Below are 12,349 nucleotides of genomic sequence, written 5' to 3'. Positions count from 1 at the left end.
TCTTTCTCTCCCTGCAGTCGAATTTATTGCTGTCTTATTCACTATTATTTCTCAAACCTATCTTGGGAAATGTTGTTAAGCTATGATAACCAAGCTTCCGGAAATACATAGTAGAGAATCTAGTGAGGCATCTGAGAGGAGAGGCAAATATTAGAATTCTTACTTCTAGGAAATTGGACATTAAATGGAATAAGACTGAAGTTCACAGGATTATGAAGGACCAGATTTCCTGACGGACATTTCCTTTCTGGGGAACCCTAAGGACAACAGAATTGCCTAGAAGATTAAGTCAAAGCTGAACAAGAGGAGTCATGCTTCTGGAAGCTACATCTTAGTACTAATACACATGAGGGTGTCAGTACTGGAAGGCTCAACTGCCGTCCTCCTGGATGTATTGGCCTCTCAGAGCAGCTTTAATAAGCCATCCACAGCATCACATGGTTGAAGCCAAGAAAAGATGATTGCTGATAGCATTTAGAGAGCACGAATTACCATTCTCTTAAGCCAAACACAAATATTTAACAAAAAAGCTTGGCTTATGGATAGGCAAGATTATAAATCTCTGACTAGAAGCCAAACTAATTGTTGAAACTGTAATATGAAGTTCTGTTTCATTAAGAGTATAAAATTTTGATCCACTTTTGTAAGAGGAAGAGGAAGCAATGATAAGAATAATGTTACAGTTGGTTTACTTTATTGGAAAGATTAAATTTTTTTAGAAGACTTATTTATTTATTTGAAAGGCAGAGTTACAGAAAGGCAGTGAGAGAGACAGAGAGACAACGACAGAGACAGAGAGAGAGAAAGGTCTTCCATCCGCTGAGTCATTCCCCAATTGGCCGTAATGGCCGGAGCCGTGCCAATCTGAAGCCAGGAGACAGGAGCTTCTTCTGGGTCTCCCACGCAAGTGCAGGGGCCCAAGGACTTGGGCCATCTTCTGCTTTCCCAGGCCATACCAGAAAGCTGGATTGGAAGTGGAGCAACCAGGACTTCAACCCACACCCATATGGGATGCCAGCACAGCAGGTGGTGGCTTTACCTGCCATGCCACAGCGCCAGCCCCAAGATTAAACTTTTAAACAAATCAACTGGGGGCCAGCACCGTGGCTCACTTGGTTGATCTTCCTCCTGCAGCACTGGCATCCCATATGGACGCCGGGTTCTAGTCCCGGTTGCTCCTCTTCCAGTCCAGCTCTCTGCTGTGGCCCGGGAGGGCAGTGGAGGATGACCCAACTGCTTGGGCCCTAAACCCACATGGGAGACCAGGAGGAAGCATCTGGCTCCTGGCTTCAGATCGGTGCAGCACGCGGGCTGTGGCGGCCATTTGGGGGGTGAACCAGCGGAAGGAGCACCTTTCTCTCTTTCTTTCTCTCTCACTGTTTAACTCTGCCTATCAAATAAAAAAAAAAATCAACTGGTTTAGGCCTGTGCTTATTACATGACTGCTTGCCTTCCCACTTCATGTCTATTTTCCATACTACTACCAGCCTAATCTATCTGGCATATGATTTTACCATGTCCATCAATGCTTCAAACCTAAGGGTGACCTATCATTGCCTGAAGAATACGGCAATCTACACTCAATACCTTCCACAGACTGGTTTCTTCCTTCCTCTCCTACACATTATGTTCCAAAATTCCTCTCTTGGAACATCAGATTCCTCACAGACCTCAGTCTTCAACCTGCTACGTCGTACCTCCATGCTTTTGCTGGCATCACCCCTATGCCTGGAATGGGCTCTTTGCTTCTCATTCCTCCACTCCACTGCCTGGCTAAGTCCTGTGTATTCTTTAAGTCTTGAGGAAGCATTTCATTTTCTCACCCACCAACCCCTGGAAATGTCATCAGAGTGCATATCTCTATCATTGCTTTTACTACACTGTACTGTAATTATTCTAGCATCTCACCCTTTAAGGAAAAGAACTCCTTAACTCCTCAGCACCAGCATGTCGACTAGTAAAAAATAAAAATTTTATAAATGTTTTCTGGTTGGATGAATAAGGACACAAAAGGCAGGAGCCCTGTAAGCTCATCCAGTGAGTTATTCTAGACATGTTTGATTTCCATTTATCCTGTGATTCAGTGATAGACAGCAGTGCCCCAGAGAGGCCAGAGATCTTAAAGTGACAGCTAATGCTCAACAATGGCACCTCTAATGCCACTGGGAAGTATCATATTTAATCTGTGTGATGATTAAATTGCCTTGGGGTGCACATAATTTTAAACTTGTCATTTAAAACCATAATAATGCAATCACATTTAAAACTTCACCTCTTAGCTTATCAGCCTAACAGTGCTTCTCTAACCAGGAAAGGGTGAAGTTGATCTTAAACTGTAAAAGATTGACTGTCTACACATTTACAGATTATAAACCCTGAGGGGGGCAGGCAGTGTGACCACCTTACTCACTGTTGTACACTAGATTCTGCCCCAGAGTGGACTTTCAGTGACTGCTTCATAAGTTTATGAAAGAATAAGAATCTGTCACACTAAAAGCAACATAAGGAGATTTATCCAAAAGCAAAACTCTGATTTTTATAAATCAAGCTTAAGAGCAATTAATAACTTAATGAATTGTGCTTCTGTTTAAATTTTTTACTTGTAAAGCTTACTTATCCTGATGAATGAAGTAGTTAATACAAGATATTTGTTTTCTCTTAGTTTTTGAATTTCATACCAGGAAATCAGACTCAGCAGTCATATTTTCATGTTGTAATAACTCTGAACAAATAAGGCGAAATTCCTCCAAAATTAACTTTAGGAATAGAAGGCTAAATTGTGGCTGGGGGCATGGACTTCCTACTCTATAAATGTCATTCTGGACATTTATTATGTATTTGCTGTTTATTGGTAGCATATATCGTGTTTTTTTTTTTTTAACATAGGATTTTCTTCAGAGGCAAGTGCAGAGTTGAATTTGACTTAGAAACAATGATAGTACAGTTGTATTTTCAAAGAATTTTGAAACATCCTTTCATTAAAATTTGTCTTTTTCTTTAAGGGTATACCTCAGTTACCATGTGCCAAAGCATTATACAACTACGAAGGAAAAGAGCCTGGAGACCTTAAATTCAGCAAAGGAGACATCATCATTTTGCGAAGACAAGTGGATGAAAATTGGTACCATGGGGAAGTCAATGGGGTCCATGGCTTTTTCCCCACCAACTTTGTGCAGATTATTAAACCATTACCTCAGCCCCCACCTCAGTGCAAAGCACTTTATGACTTTGAAGTGAAAGACAAGGAAGCAGACAAAGATTGCCTTCCATTTGCCAAGGTAAAGTTAGAATGAGTTTGTTTTTGTTTTGCAGCTTTTCCTCTGTACCTGGATATAGGCATATGGCTAAATTGTGTGTGAACTATCTCATTGTGCTTCTAAAAATACCTGGAACCAATCTTTAAGTTGAAAGTAATTTTGTATGTAGACTTCTTGCATGAAAGACAATTTTGGTTGATGCTCTATGTTTCTCTTTAGAACCTAAATTTATTTTGAAGCCACTTTAAAGGGAGTATATGCCACCCAGGGATTTTTAAAGTACTGAATTATGAATAACAAAACATTAGGGGCTCATTTAGCCTAGTGGTTGAAATGCCTATGTCCCACATCAGAGCACCTGAGTACCTCCTTTCAATTCCCTCCGGACTCCTGGCTCCAGCTTATTGCTAATGAGCTCCCAGCTCCCCGCTTTGGCCCCAGGCCAGTCCTCGCCTGTTGAACCAGTGGATGGGAGCTCTATCTCTCTGCCTGTCAGATAAAAAAACAAAGCAAAACAAAACATCTTTGCTTCCTTATTTTACATGTAAATCTCCCTGATTAAAAACATAGGAATATATTTACTGAATTGATAAAATGGTTTAGAATTTTAATGAGAATATTGTGTTCTTGTAAAGAAAGGCAGTAAGATATGCATTTGAATGGGCACTTGGTGTGTTATCAGCGAGAAAGTGAGAAGTATCTGAGATTCAATCTAAAGCAAATTTAAGAGAGGGGGGTAGTTATAATTTGAGGTTGCAAATTGTGAGTCTAAACAAAATAAGTAGCCAACCCTTTGTGAAGGAGTTCAGATTTTACAACTCTCTGAAAGGATACCAGGTTGACTGATAGTTACCATTATTTGATGAGAATGTTGAATTCCTGTGCTAGGGATATGTCACTACATTTTTATTCATATTCTCATGAAACCTGAGTCCTTGTATTGCAAAAGAAAATTACATCATAAGCTTAATGAGATCGGGTAGACTAACAATTTGTTATTTCTTCAGGATGATGTTCTGACGGTGATCCGCAGAGTGGATGAAAACTGGGCTGAAGGAATGCTGGCCGACAAAATAGGAATATTTCCAATTTCATATGTTGAGGTAAGCTAATGTAGAGAAACTTGGATCATGTTAGAATTCAGATTAGTAAATAAATCTTAGTTATGCCATGTGAGTGTTAAGAAGTCTGCACAACATAAAGCATGAGGGACGTCTGTTGGAGATCACTGGGTGTTGGGAAGACTTCCTCCATCCTTTCCTGCAATTACTGAAGACTGAAATCTTTGAAACTCTTTACTTTGTCTCCTGCTAAAAAGCATTCCTATGTCTCACTCAGTATTATTGTGTACTTACTGTCAGTCACCTATACTATTTCCTGCATTCTGTATCTTGGGATTAGTTGATTAAATGCCTAAGGTGGAAGATTAGTGTATTTTTTTATTTGTTTACTGGTTTCTTATCTGTCACATCATCGGGGCTACCAAAGTGCTTTGCAGAACAGGCTTCAAAAAACACAAAATAAATGAATGAGTCTCCTTCCATTCCATCCCAGCAACTACCTAGCCACCTGCCCTCTTTTAATTACTTTTAAAAAAAAGAAAAAAGATATATTTATTCATTTGAAAGGCAGGGTTAGAGAGAAAGAAGGAGAGACAGAGAAAGACAGAGAGGTCTTCCATCTACTGGTTCACTGCCGGAATGTCCATGATGGCTAGGGTTGGGATGAATTGAAGACAGAAGTCAGGAGCTTCTTCCAGGTCTGTGGCCTACACAGGTGCAAAGGCCCAATCACTTGGGCCATCCTCTGCTGCTTTCCCAGGTACATTAGCAGGGAGCTGGATCAGAAGTGGAGCAGCTGGGACATGAACCCACACCTGTATGGGATACCAGCATCACAGATGGTGGCTTAACTTATTATGCCTTGATGCTGGCCCTTAATTGCCTTTACTCATAAAGCTATGGCCAAAACTCACCCAGTGAAGTCATTTCAGAGAATATGTATAAAGTAATACAGTAGTATTATTTCAGTGAATAACACAAATTAAAAATTAACCAAGAAGTTTTGATTATAGTAGACCTTCATTATGTCATATAAACTAAATGTTCTTTAGTAATAAGAATTTCTTGCTGAAAATAAAATTAAAGGCATTTTCCAAGAATGAAACACAAGCATACAAGGTTAGCTGGGGTCACAGAGACTTCTGGGAACACATGAAATCTTTGTGGATACCTACGTGATGTATCAGTAGAGGTGAAACAAGAGAAATGGAAAAGGTACATTTTGTGGAAGGAGGAAGATCTAGACAGGAAGATCAGAAGCCAAAATGTAAAATCACACATTGTTTGGAGAATTGAAAGTAATTGTGTTGTTTAAAATATCAAAGTATAGATTTTAAGCATGTGAAAAAGAAAAGCAAGCATCATGTATTTTGCCATCTTTTTATCTGAAGCGTTTGTTTTGGCATAATTCTGAAAACTAAAATGACAAATTGTGTCATTGTAGCCAGCATTCAATTTCCTCCATAGACTGAGAGACTGCCAGCATTTCCATAGAAAAAAAATCAATTTGACTACCGTACATCCATGGGAAAGTAATTCAAACCATGTACAAGTCTTGAATTTTATCCATACCCTTCAGATGTTCCTATTTATTGAAATATTTTCTGTCTTTGAAAGTAAACAGAAAATAATTCCTTAACTCTCAGACAGTCCTTCCTCTACCTTAGTTATATATTCTAACTGTGGGTCATGGAAAACTAGAAGCATTTCCAAGTATTTGGATAGTTACACTGAAGAGCATGAGTAAGCACAAGATTAGTAATGAAAGCCTGTCTCTACTTGTTAGGAATTATCAGTGTTACATGGTTGGCTTGTGATGCATGAAAAGGAATTGCTTTATTTTTGTTATCATGCAGGTGTAGAATTGAAGGGATAGGTGTAAAAGATCTACCTGTGGTTAAGTCTAGAGTCACTTAAGTCATTCGAGTCAGTCAGATTATTGTACTGTGTCTTCAACCAGATAAATTTATGCCCTAATTAAAGTATTTTCATTCTCCTTATTTTTTTTGAAATGAGCGTTTTCCTCATTTGAACTAGAATTTTGTTAGTTGAAAGGCAGTAAACAAATCATCCATCACTAGGAGCCTATGAGCATTTCTTTGATGTCAAGCCATTAGATTGAATTCCTGGGTAGGGAGCAGAGCAACTGGGAACTAGTGACACCTGGTTCAGCCCTTACAGGACCAAAATGGAGCCGATTTCAAACGCAGTGATGAAAATCCAACTATCTTGGTAGTGTAGGCTGTCTTACCAGGCAGTCTCAAATGTATGAAGTGGCCAGCGCCGTGGCTCAAACAGGCTAATCCTCCGCCTAGTGGCGCCGGCACACCGGGTTCTAGTCCCGGTCGGGGCGCCGGATTCTGTCCCGGTTGCCCCTCTTCCAGGCCAGCTCTCTGCTATGGCCCGGGAGTGCAGTGGAGGATGGCCCAATGTGGAGCTGTGGAATTAGGAGTATAAGGTGAATTGAAAGGAGCTGAGCATCAGAGGTGGGCAAAGGCTGAGTGGAGAGACTGAGGTGGGGGAAAATGCTGCTGGAATAGTTTGCCCTTCTCTCCTGTTATCAGTGATCCTTTCTGTCTTTTCCCCCAGCAACTTATAAGTGCAGAATGTGATCTCCAGCTGCGTCAGAGGCAGGGAATAGTGATGGTGGCATAGTGGCTTGCAAATAAGTCTCTTACTGAAGTAAAAACTTTCCTTATTAAAGTAAAACATAGGGGCAGGCCTTGTGGTGCAGTAAGTTATTAAGCCCCTGTCTGGGACACAGGCATCCCATATGGAGTGCCAGCTGAGTTGACTACTCTGAGCTTCCAATCCAGCTTCCTGCTAATGTACCTGGGAAGGTAGTGGATAATGGCCCAAGTCTAGGGTCCCTGCTACACACACAGAATACCTGGGTGGAGTTCCTGGCTCTGGTTTTGGCCTGGCCTAGCCTTGACAATTAACAGGCATTTGGAGAGTGAACCAGCAGATAGAAGATCGATCTTTCTCTTTCTGTCTCTCTCTCCAAACAAATAAAAAATCTAAATTTAAAAAAATAATTTAAAGGAAATTTATTGAAGACAGCATTGTGGCATAGCAGGTTAAAGTTGCTGCCTGTAGCTCGGCATCCCAAATGGGCACTGGTTTGATTCCTGGCTGCTCCACTATAACCCAATTGCTTGGGCCCCTGCACCTATATGGGAGACCTGGAGGAAGCTCCTGGCTCCTGGCTTCCAACCAGCCCAGCTCCAGCCGTTGCAGCCATTTGGGGAGTGAACCAGTGGATGGAAGATCTCTTTCTCTGTCTCTCCTTCTCTCTATGTAACTCTACCTTTCAAATAAAATTTTAAAAATCTTTTAAAAAAGATTTATTTATTTGAAAGGCAGAATTACTGAAAAAGAAGAAGGGAAAGATCTTCTATCCACCAGTTCACCAGAGATACTGAAAGAGAAGAAAGGTGAGAAAGATCTTCTACCCACCAGTTCACTCCCCAGGTGACTGCAACAGCCAGGGTTGGGCCAGGCTGAAGACGAGAGCCAGGAGCTTCATTGGGGTCTCCCACGTGGGTGGGTACAGCCTCAAGTATTTGGGCTGTCCTCTTCCGCTCTCCCAGTGCACTAGCAGAGAGCTGAATTGGAAGTGAAGCAGCCAGAACACAAAATGGCTTCCATATGGAATGCCAGCTTCACAGGTGGAGGCTTATAACCTGCTGCTTCACAACACTGGCCCCCAATAATTTGATTTTTAAAATAATAAAGCAAAGTTCTTGAAGGATTGAATAAAGGAGAAAATCTGGTTTGCTATAGCTCAGATTTCTGTCCGTAAGAGTCCTTGTCTAGCTCTTAAGATAAGAGTTCTTTTGCTCTGAACACATTCACTCTTCCCATCTGGAGAGTTTCTCAGCAGACCCCTCTCTGGTCAAGCCTTAGAGGTTGTGGATTTTATTCTTCATTAGATAGTTTCTTTCTTGACTTGAACAAGCTGGAAAGTAATGAGGGATAAGAGTTTTGTGGGAAAACATGGGGAATTATTTTTTATTTATTTTCATTTTACTTGAAAGGCAGAGAAACACAGAGGGAGAAAAAGAAAGCAGTCTTCCTCCTGCTGGCTTACTCCCCAAATGCCTGCAATAGCTGGGGCTGGGCCAGTCTGAAGCCAGGAGCCTGGAACTCCTTCTTGGTCTCCCATGTGGGTGACAGGAAATCAAGTAATTGAGCTATTACCTACTGCCTCCCAGACTGCTCATCAGAGTTGGATGGGAATTGGAGGCTGAACGCATACCCAGGCACTCCAGTATGGGATGAGAGTACACCAGGTGGCAATTTAACCCATGGTGATTTAATCCACTGCACCATAATATTCACCAGCCCATCCCTGCCCAGGGAATTTTTTTTAGATTTATTTATTTACTTACTTTGAAAAAACAACAGAGAAAGAGAGAGAGAGAGAGAGAGAGCTCTTCTATGTACCAGTTTTCCTCCAAAGATCTGTAAGAGCCAGGTCTGGGCCAGGCTGAACCCAGGAGCCAGGAACTCCATACTGGTTTCCCACATGAGTGGTAGGGACCCACACACTTGGGCTATCTTTTGACTTCCCGGTTACATTAGCAGGGAGCTGGATCATAAGCGAAGCAGCCAAGGCTCCAGAGAGTGCTCAGCTGTGGACTGCAGCAGTTTATCCTGCTATGCCACAATACCCCCCACCCACAGAATTCTTGACAACATTGTGCCAGAACATGCATTAAAGGGTATACTTGTCAATGACTGACTGAAATTTAAAGAAAATAAATAAAAATTAGTAGCCTGATTCCCTCTTTGTTCAAAAATATGAATTTTCTACAAAGTAGAATGGAAGATTATAACAACCTCATTAATTTGACACTGACTCATTCAAGTTTTGCAATCATTTGGACAAGCATGACATGATTCTTAGCCAAGTAAAAAGTTTGAATCATGTAGGTACTGAATAGAGAATGTTGAATGTTTTTCAATTATTATTGTGTATTGTAGGCTTATAAATTTTTATTGTTTCCATTTACTTGGATCCCAGGCCATGTGTTTGAAATATTGCTATCCCAAGTTTTTCAATAGTGGAAAAGCCATAGATAATATTAAGATGATCATTCACATGTGCAGATGGCCTGTAGTAGGGGCAGCCCAATAGACAACTATTTTTTCTCTCTAACTAATGCCATAGAAGGACTACATTTTTTAGATCTCACCTTGGATATCACTTCCTCTGATAGACTTTCTCTCACTGCCTTATCTAAAGTAATTCCTCCTCCTCATTTGCTTTACCTCAGACACATCAGGGTATGAGAGTGAGGTAAAACTTGGATTTTGGAATCAGATGGCCAGGATTCAAGTCTTGACTGGACCAGTAATTATGAGTGGCTTGGGGCCTGGTCTCTTCATTTTTAAAATAATAGAGCCTCTTCCTGGATGAATCAGTTCCAGTGATACTTAAGAATAGTGCCTATCACCTAGTACGAGCTATGCAACTGATGGATATGATTATTATTGCTATTATTATTATTCCTTCATAGCACTTAAAAATATTTATTTAATTGAACAGGCAGAGAAAGATCTTGTATCTACTGGTTTACTTCTCAAATGCCCCCAAGGCTGGGCCAGCCTGAAGCCAGGAGCCAGGAGCTTCATCCTTGTTTCCTGCATCAGTGACAGGGGCCAAAGTACTTGACTTATCATCATCTGCTACCTCCCAGGCTCATTATTAGGCAGAGGATCAGAAGTGGAGAAGCTGGGACTCAAACCAGGCACTCCAGCATGGGATGTGGGTATCTTGAGCAGTATCTTAACTGCTGGGCCAAATGCCTGCCCCCATAGCACTTTTTTCTGTCTGTAACTATTAAAAGTTATTTTAATAACACATTATTAATTTAATAACAAATTAATTAATATGATGACCAACTCTGCCACCACCTCCTCTTCCTTATCAGAATATGAACTCCTAAGGACCAATCCTTTTCTGGCATACTTCAATACCCGGAGGTTCTTTCACACAGTGTCCCCATAGTAGACTCTCAATAAATATCACTTGACTGAGTGAATGAATCACCTAAGAGCTTTTATAGTTGACTCAAAACCCCAACTGGACTGAGGATTTTGCCAGCTTTTACATTTTTCGTGTGATACATACACTCCCATCATTCCCTACCTGGGCATTATTTATCATTGGTTTAACTTGATGTTATATCAGGAAGCTTCTTTCTTTCTAGCCCCCTTTCCTTTATCTCTCTGTTTTCTTTCTTCTAAACTGGTTATGCCTAGTTTAGAATTTTCTCAGACTAAAATATTGGTACCCAAACTTGTGGATTAGATCCTATAACCTGTACTGATTATATCCAAAATAGAGCCGACACTTTAGGGGACAGAATTGAGAAATGTTGACCAAAGGATACAGATTGGGGTGGGTATTATGGCACAGTGGGTTAAACAAGTGCTTAAGACATGGGATCGAGGCTGGTGTTGTGGCACAGCAGGTTAAGCTGCTGTCTGCAATGCTAGCATCTCATATGGGTGCCGCTTCATGTCCCAGCTGGTACACTTACCATCCTGCTCTTGCTAATGGCCTGGGAGAGCATTGGAAGATGTCCCAAGTGCTTGGGTCGCTGCTACCCATGTTGGAGATGCAGATGAAGCTCCTGGCTCCTGTCTTCAGCCACGCTCAGCCTTAGTCATTGCAGCTACTTGGAGAGTGAGCAGGTGGAAGATCTTTCTCTCTCTCTCTCAACTGACATATATAAATAAATCTTTAAAAAAATAAAGACATGGGATTGAGTCACGCCTCTACTTCCAATCTAGATTCTTGTTAATGCTTACCCTAGGAGCCAGCAAATGATGCCTTAAGTCCCTTCTACCCGCATGGGAGACTTGGATGAAGTTCCTGGCCACCAGCTGCCATGGGCATTTGAGGAGTCAGCCAGCTGTTGGAAGATATTTCTCTGTGTGTCTCTCTCTCCCTTTCAAATAAATATAATTAAATAATTTTTTAAACAGATACAGAGCTTTAGCTGGATAGGAGGAAGGAGTTTGGTTGTAGAATGTAATGTGTTATCAGCCGTAACAGTTGAAAATAAAATGTGCAGGACTCACCCAGCACAAGTAGTTTTAAGGGTGGGAGTGCTAGCTTCCTTCTCCATGGAACGAGGGAATTGGACACAGTGATCTGTGTTCTGAAGAATAAGAAGTAGAGAGGTAGGTACGTAGTTTGAAGTTTTCAAGGTGACCCTTGGAGGAGCTAAGAAGAGAAATATTAACTTGAGTTTTTAACTTAAAGCCTTTCCTCTAGAGAATAATGGTAGCAGAAGGGCAAAATAATAACCTTTGATCTAATCATCATAGATTTGACTGATTTGTATGGAAATAGGCTGTCATTTATATTTTTGAGTGAATTATTTTTTCTTTAAAAAGTGCCATCAATGTTTATAAAAGAAATTTAGGGAAATTGTTAAGAAGTGGAAAGAGAGAATTACAATATTGCTTAGCATCCAGATTTCTCTTTCATTTCTGAAGTAAGTTAATTTTTATAAGTGAAATATAAAGATGTTGAGAAATTAGAGACTATTGCTCAGTTGCTTAGCACCATACTTTCATCCTTAAATCTGAGTGAGTCATTGGTTCTGTTTTTGAGTAGCATTTTTTTAGCACTGTGTTGTGAGTCTTCATATTTCATGAATGCTATCAGCTCAATACAAGTAATCATACCTTTTCCTTCCTCTCTCATGATAGAAAGCAAGATCAGCACTGGCTTGCCAAGGTCTAAAGGCTAAGGTAGGCTCTTGTGCTCCAGGACGACTAACTGGTTAATACTTAAAGCTAGAAACCCAGCCTGCAGAGGAGTCGTTTAGAATTGGGAAGGAACATTATTTAAGACAGTTTATGCTCCACTGATTTCTCAGCAGTCTCTTTCTAATTTAGGAATCTCTTTTTGTTTTCCATCAGGAAAACATTTAAGGAGCCGAAATTCAGTTAATGTTTGTTGAGTTTTCACTGCATGAATGGACAGTTTCCAGGTTCCCTGGGTCTTTT

At 40.7% G+C, this 12,349-nt stretch overlaps 1 protein-coding gene across 3 annotated transcripts in view; it reads left to right on the top strand.

Annotated features, from left to right (window-relative positions):
* Window positions 1-12,349, top strand: part of SH3RF1 (SH3 domain containing ring finger 1) — a 195,561-nt gene that overhangs the window by 118,525 nt on the left and 64,687 nt on the right. For all 3 annotated transcript variants that reach the window (XM_002709468.6, XM_008249697.5, XM_017338128.4), the window contains exons 3-4: window positions 3,003-3,278; window positions 4,265-4,360. In XM_002709468.6, coding sequence (XP_002709514.4) covers window positions 3,003-3,278; window positions 4,265-4,360 — 372 coding nt within the window. The remainder of the gene's footprint in view (window positions 1-3,002; window positions 3,279-4,264; window positions 4,361-12,349) is intronic.

The sequence above is a fragment of the Oryctolagus cuniculus genome, chromosome 2, assembly GCF_051225735.1.
Source record: "Oryctolagus cuniculus isolate XC-2025 breed Fujian yellow rabbit chromosome 2, ASM5122573v1, whole genome shotgun sequence".
Taxonomy (NCBI): domain Eukaryota; kingdom Metazoa; phylum Chordata; class Mammalia; order Lagomorpha; family Leporidae; genus Oryctolagus; species Oryctolagus cuniculus.
This window is presented reverse-complemented; position numbering and strand designations above follow the sequence as displayed.